This window comes from Pseudorca crassidens, chromosome 10, assembly GCF_039906515.1.
Source record: "Pseudorca crassidens isolate mPseCra1 chromosome 10, mPseCra1.hap1, whole genome shotgun sequence".
In the NCBI taxonomy this organism is placed as follows: Eukaryota; Metazoa; Chordata; class Mammalia; order Artiodactyla; family Delphinidae; genus Pseudorca; species Pseudorca crassidens.
The window spans coordinates 99,377,499-99,393,012 of record NC_090305.1 but is presented as its reverse complement, the minus strand read 5'-3'; the positions used below and the strand labels follow the sequence as shown (position 1 = coordinate 99,393,012).

The 15,514-nt window shown below is 54.1% G+C and overlaps 1 protein-coding gene across 1 annotated transcript; it reads left to right on the top strand.

Moving 5' to 3' along the window:
* The first annotated feature begins 344 nt into the window (after positions 1-344).
* OXTR (oxytocin receptor) lies at positions 345-15,083 on the top strand. Its single transcript, XM_067755880.1, has 2 exons — positions 345-1,278; positions 14,187-15,083. Exons 1-2 carry the CDS (start codon positions 345-347, stop codon positions 14,432-14,434), a joined length of 1,182 nt encoding a protein of 393 aa, XP_067611981.1. The 3' UTR covers positions 14,435-15,083.
* Positions 15,084-15,514: the final 431 nt, after the last annotated feature.

Here is a 15,514-nt window from a genome sequence, read left to right as displayed (position 1 = left end):
GCATTCCCGCTCATTTCGTGTCTCAGAGGGAGGTACCTGAAACGGGGATTTCTGGGGCGGCGGCTGAGCAACCCCAGGGCCGGCGGTTGTGACCCTAGTCCTAGATGATTTGGGGTTCCTGGGAAGGGGACAGCTGAGCCGCACAGGCGTCGGCAGAGAAGCGTGCGTTTTCTCACGGCCCTCGGGGTTTGTTTCAGAGGCCGATCCGTCAGATCGCTCCGCGGAGTCTCAGGGAGTGGAACCCAGGAGCCCCCAGGCACGCCCGGGTTGCGCGTCGGGCCCCGCCCCGCGCGCCACGCCTTAAAGGGCTCGAAGGCCTGGGGCGCACGGCGGCGGCCACCGTCATGGAGGGTGCGCTTGCCGCCAACTGGAGCGCCGAGGCGGTCAACGGGAGCGCGGCGCCCCCGGGGGCCGAGGGCAACCTCACCGCTGGGCCGCCACAGCGCAACGAGGCCCTGGCGCGGGTGGAGGTGGCCGTGCTGTGCCTCATCCTCTTCCTGGCGCTGAGCGGCAACGCGTGCGTGCTGCTGGCGCTGCGCACCACGCGCCGCAAGCACTCGCGCCTCTTCTTCTTCATGAAGCACCTGAGTATAGCCGACCTGGTGGTGGCGGTGTTCCAGGTGCTGCCGCAGCTGCTGTGGGACATCACCTTCCGCTTCTACGGACCCGACCTGCTATGCCGCCTCGTCAAGTACCTGCAGGTGGTGGGCATGTTCGCCTCCACCTACCTCCTGCTGCTTATGTCGCTCGACCGCTGCCTGGCCATCTGCCAGCCGCTGCGCGTACTGCGCCGCCGCACCGACCGTCTGGCCGTGCTCGCCACATGGCTGGGCTGCCTGGTGGCCAGCGCGCCGCAGGTGCACATCTTCTCGCTGCGCGAGGTGGCCGATGGCGTCTTCGACTGCTGGGCCGTCTTCATCCAGCCCTGGGGGCCCAAGGCCTACATCACGTGGATCACGCTCGCCGTCTACATCGTGCCCGTCCTCGTGCTTGCCGCCTGCTACGGCCTCATCACCTTCAAGATCTGGCAGAACTTGCGGCTCAAGACGGCGGCGGCGGCGGCGGCGGCCGAGGCGGCCGCGGGACCCGAGGGCGCGGCGGCGGACTGCGCGGGGCGCGGGGCTTTGGCCCGCGTCAGCAGCGTCAAGCTCATCTCCAAGGCCAAGATCCGCACGGTCAAAATGACCTTCATCATCGTGCTGGCCTTCATCGTGTGCTGGACGCCATTCTTTTTCGTGCAGATGTGGAGCGTCTGGGACGCCGAGGCGCCCAAGGAAGGTAGCGCTGGCGGGAAAGCGGGAGGAGGGCGCGCGGCGGGGCGGGGCCGTGGTCTTGCTGCATCTGAACGTCCAGGGGCCGTTCTGTTCTGGGGGCCTCATGGGGGGATTTGAGTCATGGCCCCGTCATCCGCTGGCCTAGTGATTTGGGGCGTAACTTCCCTGAGCCTTGACTTCCCTTTCCGTAAAATAGCAAAAATGAAAAAAGTACTAGCTCTCCCCAGCAGCAGGGGAATGAAATGAGGAAGTGCACGGAAAATCCCTAGCACAGTCTTTGGGCTACATATTTGGTTCACTGTTATGGACCAGGAAACTGAGGTTCCAGTGACTGGCCTTTTCCACCTGCTTAGCGAAGTGGGGGAGCCGAGTTTCCAACCCAGGCCCAAGCTCAAGCTCCTGCCACGTAAAGTTCACTTTACGTTGAGCTGCTACTTTAAGTTCAAGTCAACCTGAGCCCGAGGTCTGGTTTGGATCAGAGCAGCGGGAGGTGGGCGATTGGATTCCTCCCCAGCAAGTGCTGAGAAGCTGCGGGGCGGGGCGCCGTCAGGGTGCGGAGACTAGTCCTGAGCCCGTCGCCCAGTGGAGACGGCGAGCTGTGCTGCGCGGAGGTGAGTACCGCGGGGACGGCGGGCAGGTGCGGGGCCGGCGGTGTTCAGGAGCAGAGATGGCGCTTCTCCTGGGTGGGGGGCGGGGACGGGCAGGGAAGGGAAAGGGGACGCAGACTTTCCCATTTGACTGGGGAGGCTGGGGGATTTCGGGAGGCGGTGAACGCCCTCTCCAGATTGAAGGACTGGGAGGTCAGGGCTGAGGGTGGCCGGGAGACCGGGAGGAGAGGGTAGAATGGAAGGCTCTGTGGGGAGGGATCTTGGGGGAGCAGAGCGCCTCGGGTCCGACTTGTAGCCGTCGCTTTGCGGCTGGGACCCCCAGGCAGCTCCCGCCTTCAGCCTTCACCACGGACAATTCAGGTAGCTCATTAGCAAAGAATAGGAGGGATCAGTGGTGGTGAATGACTTAGACCTTTTGGTTTGAGGGTAAGCACGTAACACTGCGCTGGGATGCCCGCGGCTGAAATGCTTGTAAGGAAAGACCCGAGGGGTTTGCTTTCACCTCTTCTGTCCTTGAGATAGCGCAAATGTCCCGTTTCTGGATAGAATCACTACTGCTAACAGTAGTCTCCAACATAGCCACTCCGTGGAAGCTGAAATCTTCCTTCATGCAGTTGGATAACTTTGCTTTGCTCTCTTCCCCAGACCTCAGACTCCGTGCTTGCCCCAGCCATCCCAGTTAGCCCAGTGTTTGCTTTAGTGGCCAGAGGAGTTATCATTCAGCATTTATTGAGCACCTGGGGTATGCCCGGCTGGGTGGTTTGCAAGTGAGGATTGCTGTGAAGACTCAGCAAAGCCAGCCTGGCTTCGTGGTGCAGCCCCTGGGAACACCTTGCAGAAGGGGTTCGGCGGTCCAAAGAGGGGAAGGCACTGGCTCCAGGTCACACAGCAGATGGGAGGCAGACTAGAACTGGGGTTTCTGCCCCCACCTCATCCCCCCAGCACCAGGCTTCTTTTGAAGGGCACGTGACTAGGGAGTTGGGTTGGGCAAAAGCCAGGAGTGGGTGTTTCTAGACAAGGCATCAGGCCACACCTGTTTCCTGGGTGGGATCTGAAGAGCTACTTGACCCAGGTCTTGAGGAGCTCAGACACCAGCCCTTAAGGAAATGAGACCCTTAGAGCAGCTATTGGGGAGACTTGGTATCTAGGCCTCCCTGCAGCCTTTACTCACTGAAGGGTCTTCTCTCTCCTCGAGTTCGTCCATTCTGCAGATAGTCTGCTCCTCTCTTTGCTGTCCCCTCGCCTCTCCTGTTCATTTTCTCCCTGGTAACTTTTCTCCTCCCTCCCGTCTCCCTTCCCCCATGACTTCCATGACTGCACCTGTGCTTCTCCTCACTTTCCTCCCTAGAGAATGAGTATGTGGTCAACGCAGATCATGGTTACTTAGTAAAGTTTAGATCTTTTCTACACTTGAAAAGCTTATCGAACAATTCATTTTCCTGTCTTAAAAACAAGATACAGGAAGAGAGAGCAAGAGGGAGTTCCCAGCTAAAGTGGGGCCAGAGGCATTTTGGGTACATGTGGCCACCTGAGGATTTCTGGGGGGGTGGTTGGGGGGTGGGAGGGGAGATGTGCAGCAGAGACGGGCTTCTACTCGGGCTCCAGGAGCCTCAGGTCCTGTTTCTCTTTGCTCCTTTCCTGGTTCAGGGGAAATGGTGGTGGCACGTGAAACACCCAGGTCTTCCGGGTCCCCCTTGGCATTCTGCCTTGGATGCTCTGAGAAGAGCACAAACGCAGACGGCAGGAGAGTCCTGATGCCGCTGCTGCCAGCACTCCCTCCCCGAGTGCTGTCAGGAGCGGGCTCCCGGCTCACCGACCACAGAGGACTTGGGCACCTGCCGCTGGCCTGGTCAGGTCGCGCCTCGGCCTCAGGGCTGCAGGGTCCGGGGATGTGGGCTGAGCCAGAAGCACGCCTTGTGCCCACTTGGCCTTAACCTGGATAATCACGAGTAGCAGGCTGGGATCAGAACAATTGCGTTTACAGTCACTTCGGAGACGTGACTCAGTCTCGAGGCTCTGGGCACGTAGTAAGGAAGGAACAAGACAGGGACATTCGAGCTACTTGAGCTTTTGATCAGCAAAGTGGAATTGATGCACAGCCCTCACTTTCCTGTCCAGGAGGAAGGGAATTTACCAGAACACAAACTCTCTAGATCAGGGCCCCTGGCTCTGCTCATCTCCTGGCGAGTGGAAATCCAGGGAGCCCTTGTGAACAGCGAGACATTCTTCCCAGCAGCCCGGGGGCAGGCAGCCTCAGGGACGCAGGAGTGGGGCCCCGTTCCTGCTGTCAGCTTCATCACGAAAGCCTCTGGGCCAGCGAGCAGCTCCTTAACCCCTGACCATGGGTCGGGGCCAACAGGGCGGCTGGAGAAGTCACACGTGTCTTGGCAGCTGGCCTCGTGGCCACCACAGGACTCCAGGTCCCTCCTTCCTTAGGGTTCCCTCCCCCCAGATTCCCTCGAAATCCAGCACGCTTTTCCCATCTCTCCCCTTGTACACCTTCAGTCACACCAAGTGCTGCCTTTGTGGGTTTAGAGCTCACCTTGTTCCAAAAATAATTTGAGGGGGGGCCCAAAGATTCGGGTACCACAGCAAGATAAAATGGATGTGAGGAAGCTGGGAAGAACGGGGGAAAAGGTTAGAGAAATGGTAATACAGTAATAGCAATTATGAAGTCTCCGTCCGGGGCAGGGGGTGAGCTGCACGTGGGGCTTCCTTTCGTAAGAACCAAAGCAAAGAGGAGAACTCTCAATTTCAGTATTTGCATTGTTCAGAGAGAAAAGCAGGGAGAGGAGAAAAAAGCAAGGGGAGGGTTGTGGTAATGTAATGAGCCCCCCTCCCCCCACCCCGTTTCAGAGCAGCCACATGCTGGTAGGGCCCTGCTTTGGTGTGACTGGTCACGCTGCAGAAGGAGGGCTGGGACCAGACACCCCTGGCAGGTTTGGACAAGCCCCGGATGGAACTTTCAGGATCAAATTGCATAGCCAAAGACTTGGCACCGGCCTTTTCCCTTGAACTCCGTGGAACTTGCTTTGCTGCTGGTCCCAAGGAGTGGTTCTCAGGGAGGAGATGAAGATGGATGATGGATCCACTTGGTGGAGACCGTGGGCGGGCGCTGTAGGTTCCCAGGTCCCCGTGCAGGGAAAGAGCAGGTGTTGGAGCCACGTGACTGGCCTGTGTTTGGAGCCCGCCCTCCCACTTTCTCCTGTGTGTCCTTGAGCAGGTGGTCTCCCTTCTCTGAGCTTCAGCTTCTTCCTCCTCTCTTACAAGGAGGATAGCAAGTCTATTCGTGGGGCTGATACGAGGATGACATGGTATGGCCCGTGGCACCTGGGGGAGCCACGTGGTCAGTGTCACTCTTCTCTCCTCCCCCCATTCTAGTTGTTAAATGTTTTGTTTGCCTTCGTGGGATTGACTTTGAGAATCTCGGCAGGGATTTGAGCTGGAGGAGCTAGACGTTTCTCTCTTGAGAGCCTGGGTGGAGGGGCCTGGGGTGGCAGCAGAGTCTGCTGGACGGTAGGCGGGGTGTCCGGGGAGGTTTGGTATGTGGAGAAGCTCGTGAAAGCCGGAGAGCTGGACTGTGAGCCTTGTCACAGCGGGGGCACCACCTGTCCTGTTCACTGGTGTGTGCCCAGTGCCCAGCACAGGGCGGGCCACCTGTCCGAGCTCAAGCGGCGCTTGCTGAACACATGTGTAGGGCATGGGAAGAGGAAGGTGCCCGTCACGGGGCTGGGCTGGGTGCACAGGGCTGGACTCAAGAGAAGTGACAGCTCTCTAGGCGGCGCTCTGGCCGTAGGGTTGGCTACTTGGTGAAGAAGTGAGCGCCCCAGCACTGGGAGCAATCAAGCTTCTGCCCGGGAGGGTACCAGGAGGAAGGTGGAAATGCACAGGAGGCCTAGTTTTAAGTGTTTCCCCCGTCTGTGAAATGAGCTTGCCAGCACCTCCCGGTTTTTGTGGAACTGTGGCCCCTCCAGTGTGGCTGCCCGCCCACCCTGCCTTTCCAAGGACACTGTGCCCGAGGTGTGGGTGGACCACATACCTTGGAGGGGCCTGCTGGTCAGGCAACCCGATGATAGGGCAGAGAGCAGAGCCCAAGTCCACTGTGTGGGCTGCTTTGTGCATAACTCCAGGGCGTTCCATTTAAGGAACCTGAGAATGAGAATGGTCTGTGAGAATGGTATTCCTAGGAGCTGTGCAGTGTACAACCTAAACAATTGGACAAGGCAGCTTCATCCAGTTCTGACTCTCGTAAAGCTTTCCCTGTTGCCCCCACCTGAGGGTCTCCTTCCTCCTCCAGTGCGTTCATTCTATAAGCAGTGATTCAGTGCCTCCCAAGGGTCCTGTCCACACAACCTCTGCCTCAATTTGTCCTCCTATGAGGAGAGTTGGCAAGGACCCCTCCCCAGTCCCTCCCCTGCCCTCCTGTGGCTAGCAGCTGGCACATGCATAGACGTGGGACAGTGAGGCCAAGGTTGGTCTCTGGGGGGGGACGCCCCCAGCTTCTGCCGGGATGGTTCTGTCCCCGGGTGTGGCCAGATGGAGCAGCAGCCGTCCCCCTGGGTGGCTGACTGGAACTGTCTGGGACTGTTTGCTGGGGTTAAGAATAGGGTTTAGGTTGTGGGCCGGGTGGAGGGTGCTGGTGGCACAGGGCCTGGCATGTAGTAAGTGCTCAATCAATGCTTTAAAAATAGAGAAATTTCAAGATGTTTCAGCGTCCTGGGGTCAGTGCGTGCAGCTGAGGGAATGCAGGTTGTCGTGAGCTCAGGAGCACATTTTCACTGAGGGGCTGCAGTCTTTGTTGAGTGATGGCAAGCCCGGGGATGCTGGGAACAACGGCATTGTTAAGAGGTCAAGAGAAGTTAAGGCCTTGCCTGGAGGAGACAGTAGGAGGCAAGGTGGGGAGGGTCTAGCTCTGGGTTTGGAAACCCAAGGGGACCCTTGCATGAGGGACGGGCGGGAAGGAGGTGTGACGGTCTTTCGTGGTCCCAGCCCCTGATTCCTGGTTCCGGTGATCCTGATTCCTGGCCACTGAGAGGCACCCTCTGCCAGCACCTTCCTCCTTACTCTACTGGGAGCTGGCGCCTCCCACCCTTTGCCAGATGCTGCAGTACCACGGGCCTGTGCCCTCCACGGCCCATGCCTCACACTCTAATGGTCACTCCTACTCATTTCTCTTTCTTTCTCTTTCTCTCTGCCTGACCTTGATATCTGACTGTGAACTTAATTTCCCAGAGGGAATTGCATTTGAGTCCAGTCATCTTGTTAGGGGCCCATCTCCCATTGTCAGGCAGGGAAATTGTCTTTTTGCTTTTCCAACATGCTAGTGTCGGTGGCTGATTTATCAGGACTTCCTGTCTGCTGATTTCATGCCCACTTCAACTTAGTCCCTTATTGAACATTTCCCATTTTCCAGTTTCTGCTAGCAGCCAAGGACAGAGCCACAAATGAGACACAGTCCCCAACCACAGATTATTAACATGAATAATGACAGTATGAAGGGGTGATACTGTGAGAGAGGTATTCGTTTATCAAGTACTGTGAGTGCCCCCAGGAGGTATTTATTGATTCAGTCTCCCTGGGAAAAAATCAGGAGGATTTCAGAGAGGAAGCAACATTTGCAAAAGGTTTTGAAGGGTGAGTAGGAGCTGGCTGTGCAGAGAAGCAGATGCACATTCCCTGATGAGATCATTGAACAGTTACTTTATTTTCTTTCCCTGTATTGGAGGAATACTTGTCATGCTTCAGAGTGCACACAGATCACGTGGGGGAACTTGGTAAAGCGCAGATTCTGATTCATTAGGTCTGGGTGAGGCCCATGAGTCTGTATTTTTAACAATTTCCCAGGTGATGCCTGTGCAGGGCCCCTGCAGCTGGCCTGTTGACTGCACATTGAGTAATGAGGCTTTAATGTATCATCTCTGTGACCAAAACATGTGGCTTGCCTTTACACGTGTGGCCCAAGTTGGTGGCAGGGCCCTGTCATTCTCTGAAGGGTAGAGCAGGGCTGGTTGTTCACAGGAAGCCCCAGCTCTTCTGCTTCTAGGATGTGGTTATTCCTCAGGTCTTGCCCGGTGGGCCCCACATATCCCCAGATTTGAGCAGTGACATCACAGACCATTTAAAGCTCTGTAGCCCACAAATTTAGCTCTTCTTCCTGATCTTACACATGGTGAGATCACACATCTGTGACTTCTACAATTCCAGTGTGGTAAAATGGTGGTCTTTTCAGAGAAGGTGCCCTGGAGTACATGTTAGTATTCAATCCTTATGTAAGTGCACATTCAAAAAACATTTGTAAAAAAGCCTTCTGTACACCACAACTCCCAAATTCTCATGTAGCTCCTAAAGGAATAGGGATTTAGTTTCCTTGTGAGGGAGACCTGATTCAGGATCTGGGCGGCGGGGCGGAGACCTTGAACCAAGTGACTGGTTTCTGGAGTGAGAGCCTCTTAGGAGAGTGGATGAGCTTGATTCAGATGAGAGGTGTCAGCTGAGCCACCGGTCTTTGAATTGTATGTGACACGTGTTCGTTGCCTCAGGAACGGCGCAGCCGGAGAGGCCATGGCCAGGTGCCCCGTCAGCTGTTCTGGGCTAATTTGAGCCCAGGGTGACGCGATGGTGACGGGCGGGGGCAGTGCCGGGAAATCCGAACAGGGGACTTCTTGGGGCTTGAGTAAAGCCGGACTGGTGGGTGGGTGACTGCTGGGGGCACCCTGTCCTCGCATGGCCCTCGGCTGTCCACCTCCTCCGTGAGTGAGGGCGCCAGGTGGAAGTTCAGCGTGGTGTCTGTGTCCCGGGGGTACAGTGCCCAGGAGGGGACGCTTGCCATTGGCGCGTGGCCATTCCCGCTCAGGCCTCTGCTTGGCATGTAGGAGCCCCCGCTTGAAGATCACCCCTAGTCCCCAGCCCTGGGCCCCCCCCTCCCCGAGTGCTGCAGCTCCCTGTTGACTGGAGGGCCTGTCTGTGCTTCTCTCTTTCCCACCTGAGTTTGTAAATCCCCTGAGGGCATGTCCCCAGGGCCAACTCGGTGGCTGGCACTGAGTGGAACATCGATCTCCTCATTTCCAGCCCCCACCCCCTGCCCCATGCCCTAAGCCCTGGCCAGGCAGGTGTGAGGGCCGATCCCTGGCCCGGCGCCTCCCACTCGACCTTCCTTCTCTGCCAGGACCAGAGAGAGCTTTTTGCAGGCCCTCAGGGCTCAGTCCTGGGGGACAAGTGTTCCTTTTACCGAGTGGAGTGGAAGAGACGGATGAGAACCAGCTCTCCCGGTGGAGACCCTGAAATCCCGCTCTTGCACGTGGTTGCAGCCCCCGTCCCTTTTGGGTTTTTCCAAAACGGACTATCTAGAGTTCCTCTGGGGTCATGTAATCCAGTCCCAGGGCTCCAGGTTTTCATTTTGTTTTGTTTCGTTCTTTTTAATTTTGAAGTCGGGGAGAAGAGGGTAAAGGACAGTTTCTTGAATCAACGTTAGATTAGGCGTCCCCAACCTTGGGTGATAAAAAGTTATACACAGTTGATCATATTTCGTATCTGTAAGTAATAATACGATAACCTGAACAAACACTTTGCCGTTTACAAAGCCCTTTCACACTTTTTTTTATTTTTCGATTTTCTCCAAGTCCTTGAGGGTGTCACCTCCATTTCACAGATGAGGATATTAAAGCTCAGACAGTAGATGTGGCTCAGAGAAATGAGTGGGTGGGAGGGGGGTTCACACCCCACAGGTTTGCGTCCGGATCCTCTGTGAGGGGCTCCCCGATGGCCAGACCCCCCCCAGGAGGTGCTGGCTGCTGACCACACCTCTCTTGGATGAGTCTGTCGATTCTGGTTTCCAGGGCCGCCTTTTATCCACACTGACGTCACCGTCGCTCTGCTTTATGGAAAATGTGGCTGGGGCCATTGTTGCCAGGAGCTCGGTAGCTCTTCAGAGCAGCTGGCACGCAGGCACGGGGCGGACCTTGGTGCCCTGGTGTGCAGCAGGCACTGGACGTGGGCTGCCCGGGACAGGGAGTTACCCTCTGGCCCCAGGTGCAAGGTGGCCGAGCCAGGGTTTGTGGGAGGTCTGGGTACTTAAAAGTAAAGGCATCACCCACTTCTGCTTCTGGTGGCGTGGGGAGAAGTGAGCTCAGCTTACCCTGTGGGTCTGCCCCTCCCCTTTTTGAGCCCTTTTCTTCTGCTTTTTAACATCTTCTCCTACAGGCATTTAGGTCAAGGATTGGCTCACTTTTTCTGTAAAAGGCCAAACAGTAAATATTTGAGGCTCGCAAGGATATAAGGTCTCTGTAACAGCTACTCAGCTTTGCCCTTGTAGTGCGAAAGCTGGCATTGACGATATATGAATGAATGGATGTGGCTGTGTTTCAGTAAAGCTTCATTTACAAAACAAGCAGCAGGTGGGGTTTGGCCCATGGGCTGTTTGCTGGCCCCTCGTCCAGACCAGGAGACATTTCTGCCAGGAAGGATGGTGATCTGATAGGAGGCAATGGGTTTCCCCTCCCGGATTTTAAAAGACCATTACAGGGGCTTCCCTGGTGGCGCAGTGGTTGAGAGTCTGCCTGCCGATGCAGGGGACACGGGTTCATGCCCTGGTCCGGGAAGATCCCACATGCCGCGGGGCGGCTGGGCCCATAAGCCACGGCCGCTGAGCCTGCGCGTACGGAGGCTGTGCTCCGCAATGGGAGAGGCCACAACAGTGAGAGGCCCTCGTATCATATCACAAAAAAAAAAAGAGAAAGACCATTACGGGACTTCCCTGGTGGCACAGCGGTTAAGAATCCGCCTGCCAATGCAGGGGACACAGGCCCGATCCCTGGTCTGGGAAGATCCCACATGCCACGAAACAACTAAGCCCGTGCACCACAAGTACTGAGCCTGTGCTCTAGAGCCTGCAACCCACAACTACTGAAGCCCGTGCGCCTAGAGCCCGTGCTCTGCAACGAGAAGCCACTGCAAGGAGAAGCCCCACGCACTGCAATGAAGAGTAGCCCCCGCTCGCCATGACTAGAGAAAGCCCGCGTGCAGCAACAAAGACCCAACGCAGCCCAAAATAAATGAATAAAATAAATTTATTAAAAAAAATAATATAAAAGACCATTACTGGGGAGTGGGCAGTGCTTAGCCTCCGAGGGGGCCTACATCTGTTTTAGGAAAAGAAAGTTGCTCTCTGACTCTGTCCTTCAAATCATATGAGGGCAGTTGCCCAGTCAGCCCATGTCTGCTTTGGGAGTGAGGGGATTTGCTCACTGGAGTCAAGCTGACTAGTATGAATGCTGACCTAGCTTTAAAAGGCATCCAGCTTCATTACTTTCAGGTGGGAACACAGGGTGACTTGTGTGTCCCTGGGGAAGGCACTTTCCTTCTCCGAGCTTCACTTTCCTCATGTATAAAATGGAGATGAGACCGCTTTGAAAACTCCTCTGTGCAAGCTTGAGCCGTGATTCCCATGGTTGACATTGCTGCCTTGTCATATGCCCCCTTGGAAGCAGCATCATGAAATGCCAAGGACGACGCTTTCCATGCTTTGTTCTGTTCCTCTCCTTCTTCAATTCCAGGAAGCCTTTCTAGCCACTGCAAAGGGCGATGTTATAGCCTAAAGAAGATGAAGTAAGTGCAGGAAGTAGATGAGGGGCAGTTAGTCCTTGTGCTCAGAAACCGTCAATGGCTCCCCAGTGCCTGTAGATTTAGGTTCGTGCTCCGCCTGGATTCAAGGTCCTCCTCCTCAGCCTTGCTCTTTCCAGTTTCCTCTCCTGTGAACCCACCCCCGCCCCCAACTCTGGCAGCCCCTGAATGCTGTTGGACAGTCTCACCTTTGTACCTTTATTTCTGCAACATCCTTCCTTTGAAATGTCCTCCATAGCCTGTGTTTTATTCCCAAATAGCTTGAAATTCCCCTGTTGGGAACCCATGTCTTTGGTTGGTTAGGATATTGCCACATTTTTAAAAAGTCCAAATGTGCCCTTAGCATTTGGCAACTTGATACGAGCAGGTTCAGCTTAGAGGGTCATCCTTCCCCGAGAGCCAGGCCAGGCCGGTCATTCGTGTCTGTGGCCACCAGGTGGGGATAGAGGTGCTGGCCGTGGTCCCAACTCCTCCCATCCAGGCTGGCCACTTGGAGGTGGGAAAACTCGGGTGGGGCTGCTCAGGAATTCATTAACTGTTTACTTTTCTGTGGTTACTGTTTCTGTAGGTTGTTTATAAAAAATAGGATAAATAAGTTAAAAGATCCAAATGTCCAGAGTGAGGCGAGTAACTTACATGAATAGCTAAGATAATGCCTTGTAATTGTTCAGCGAGGTAGAACATGCTGCCTTTCTGTTCAAGTGAGAACTGCATCCCCGACACGTCCTTCTACCCATTTCACAGCTCTGTACGCCTGTGTTCTTCCCTTGTGTCTGGCACTTTACTTCTCAATGCCTTTAAAAAAAATTTTTTTAAAATCTTTTTGCCGTGCCGTGCAGCATGTGGGATCTTATCCCCCGACCGGGGCTCGAATCCGCGCCCCCTGCGCTGGAAGCACGGAGTCTTAACCACTGGACCACAAGGGAAGTCCCTCGATGCCTTTTTAAATTTTGACTTTTATGTGTTTATTTTGTCTCTTTTATTTTATATGTTTAATTACAATTTTGAGATATTTTTAGACTTTGTGATATTTCACCAGGTTTCTAAACTTAAATTCATCCTTTTTTACACATGGAAATCAAATACTTTTTTCCATTCTCTTTCATAGAATTCAACAGTACTGGCTTCCCCCCACCCCACCCTTCACTTATCTTTACTATTTTAGTCTAAGGATTAGGTTTACTTTCTAATCCTTTGCTTTCTAAACATTTTCGTTTGCAGGACTTGTGGACTTTGCATGTTTTAGCTTTCTTTTGTTCCAGCAGGTGCACCAGGTAATTAGAGCAGATGATGTTCTCAAACTTGGGTGTGCGTCAGAATCCCCTGGAGGACTGTTTATAGCAGATCGTTGAGCCTCACCCCCAGGAGTCTGATCCACTAGATCTAGGGTGGGGCCTCAGAATTTACACTTCTGTCAAGTTCCCAGGTGAGCTGGGGACCCCACTTTGAGAACCACTGAATTCCTCTTAAACAGTCACCCTCCCCCTTTGGTGCTTGGAGACGTGGCTGACAGACATCTCTGTGCTCTGTCTGCGTCCACAGTGGTGTCTAGATCTTGCAACTCCAGTTGGCCTGTGAGAAATTCTTTCCTGGATTGAGCTCTTGAATTCTGGAGTTCTTCCTTGAAAACTTGTTGCAGAAAATATCGGACTAGTGGATTTTCCAAGCCTTCTTGCAGTTACCGTTACTCGTAAGGGTGTGGCCGTGAACAGCATTCTTGGGAACACCGTTTTCCGTGTGGGTTTCTGGGGGGGGGTGCCTGTGTCCTCCTCTGCCGCTGGGAGTGTGTACATTTGTCAGATTAAGACCATTGAAGGAAACCCAGGCTCCCCACCCCACCCCCTATTTGGAGGTACTTAGGATTAGGAATTTTTCTTCCTCCCTGAAGCTTAAATTTGTGACAAGCAATGTCTTGAAGTTGATTTCTGATCATTAATTTTACCTGAAATTCAGTAAATCCTCAGTGTAATAGCTTCTGCACAGTGCCTCACATAATTTTAGTGTCCCCTTCTCCTGCACAGGTCTTATTTGTCGGCTGAAGCAGTGCTCTTAGGCGTATCTTCACAGAAACACTTTCAGTGTTCTCAGCTGTGAAGGCAGCACACGCCTTCTTGTCACTGCGCCTTTGCCTGTGACGTTCCTTCTGCCCGAAGCGCCCTTCCTCCCTTCTCTGCCTGGGAACCTCCTAAGCATCCTTCAGGTAGCAGGTGCTCTTTCACCCTCGCAGTGTTCCCGGGAGATCTGGGGACTCTTGTTACCCCATTTAAAGGTTAGGCAACAGCAGTTTCTTGGGGAGTTAAAGTATTTGTTGCTGGCGGGGCTAGAATACAAACTAGGTCTGGCAGCTTCTGCCTCTGAGCTCTTGGATACTCTGAGTGGGAGGCAGTCGATACTCGCGGGGTGAGTGATGAATGGACGGGCAGGCGGCCGTGCCGATGGAAGCCCGTGGTGGGTAACCTTCGCTTGGGAGAAGGGACAGGGAATGTTCCAGGGCTGGGCTAAGCTGGGGGAGGCGTGGGGGGTAGGCTGAGTGCACGCCCAGAGCATGGATATGGAAGGCAGGCAGACTTGGTCTCTTTAGTCCTCCGTCTCGTGACTGGCCTGTGGCCTCTGTTCTCAGGAGGCGATGCTCCATGCCCCAGCAGTGATGCCCTGTTCTCCTTTCTCCCCCCCGCCCCACCTGCAGCCTCGGCTTTCATCATCGCCATGCTGCTGGCCAGCCTCAACAGCTGCTGCAACCCCTGGATCTACATGCTCTTCACGGGCCACCTCTTCCACGAACTCGTGCAGCGCTTCCTCTGCTGCTCGTCTAGCTGCCTGAAGGGCCGCCGGCCCAGGGAGACAAGCGTCAGCAAAAAGAGCAACTCGTCGACCTTCGTCCTGAGCCCGGACAGCTCCAGCCAGAGGGGCTGCTCGCAGCCATCCACGGTGTGACCGGTGGGGCCAGGACCACCCCTCTTGGCTTGGATTGTACAACAGGGACAGTCTGGCCATTGGTGGTCGTGTACGTGTGTGTATAAGGTACCTTTCAGTTTGTGCCCCTCCGCACCTTGTGGGGGCTCGAGCGGGGTAGGGAAGTGGTCTCCGTGGGGGAAGGTGATAGGGTGACTCAGCCATCAGCCGAGCCCCGGATCTACCCTGGGCTCCCACGGGTACTCCTGCTGCCCTGACCCCACTGTTTCATCTGGCTGCTGGATGGGTTGTGGGTTTGTTTTGTTTTGTTTCCCCTGGACCTGTAATTTCACTCCAGTATCTTTTTGCTCCTTTATCCTGGGGTCTTGTGAAAGGTAGTAAGTATAGGATTGGTGACCAGATGTGTGCGGAAGCCTAGTGTTCTGAGCTTGGGATGAGAAATGGGACCTTGGTGGTGATGGTGCTGATATCCTCCTGGCCTCAGAGTGCTTCTGTCTTTGAGTGGACTGGTGCTAGCGTCCTTGAGCACCAGCTTGTCAGATGGTGGCCCTAGAGCAGGAGATTCTCTTAGGAGACTGTCTGGCACAGGCAGCCAATTAAAACTTGGGTTAAAAATGTTTAAGAGGAAAAAAATGTTTAAGAAGCTAATACTTTAGAAGCAGTTGGGAAAGAAAAGGAAATAAAAGACATCCAGATTGGAAAAGAAGTAAAACTCCTTACAGATGATGTGATTTTGTATATAGAAAATTCTAAGGAATTCATGCACACACATGCACACACAAACGCATTGGAACTAATACATGAATTCAAGGTTGTGGAATACAAGGTCAGTACAAAAATCAAGTGTATTTCTTTACATGGGCAATGAACAGTATGAAAATGAAATTAAGAAATAATTTCATTTATAATAGTATCAGAAAGAAAAGGAATAAATTTAATGAAAGAAGTGCAGGACTTACATCCTGAAAACTACAAAATATTGTTGAAAGGAATAGAAGACTTAAATAAATGGAAAGACATCCTGTGTTCATGGCTCAGAGACTTAAATATTGTTAAGATAACAGTACTCTCTCCAAGTTGATCTCATAGATTCAGTGTAAT

What these genes read in the sequence shown, in the direction of transcription:
- OXTR (XM_067755880.1), top strand. Translation starts at nt 345, where the DNA reads ATGGAGGGTGCGCTTGCCGCCAACTGGAGCGCCGAGGCGGTCAACGGG. An exon ending in CGCCGAGGCGCCCAAGGAAG is followed by an intron (nt 1,279 to 14,186) that starts GTAGCGCTGGCG and finishes CCCCACCTGCAG; the next exon opens with CCTCGGCTTTCATCATCGCC.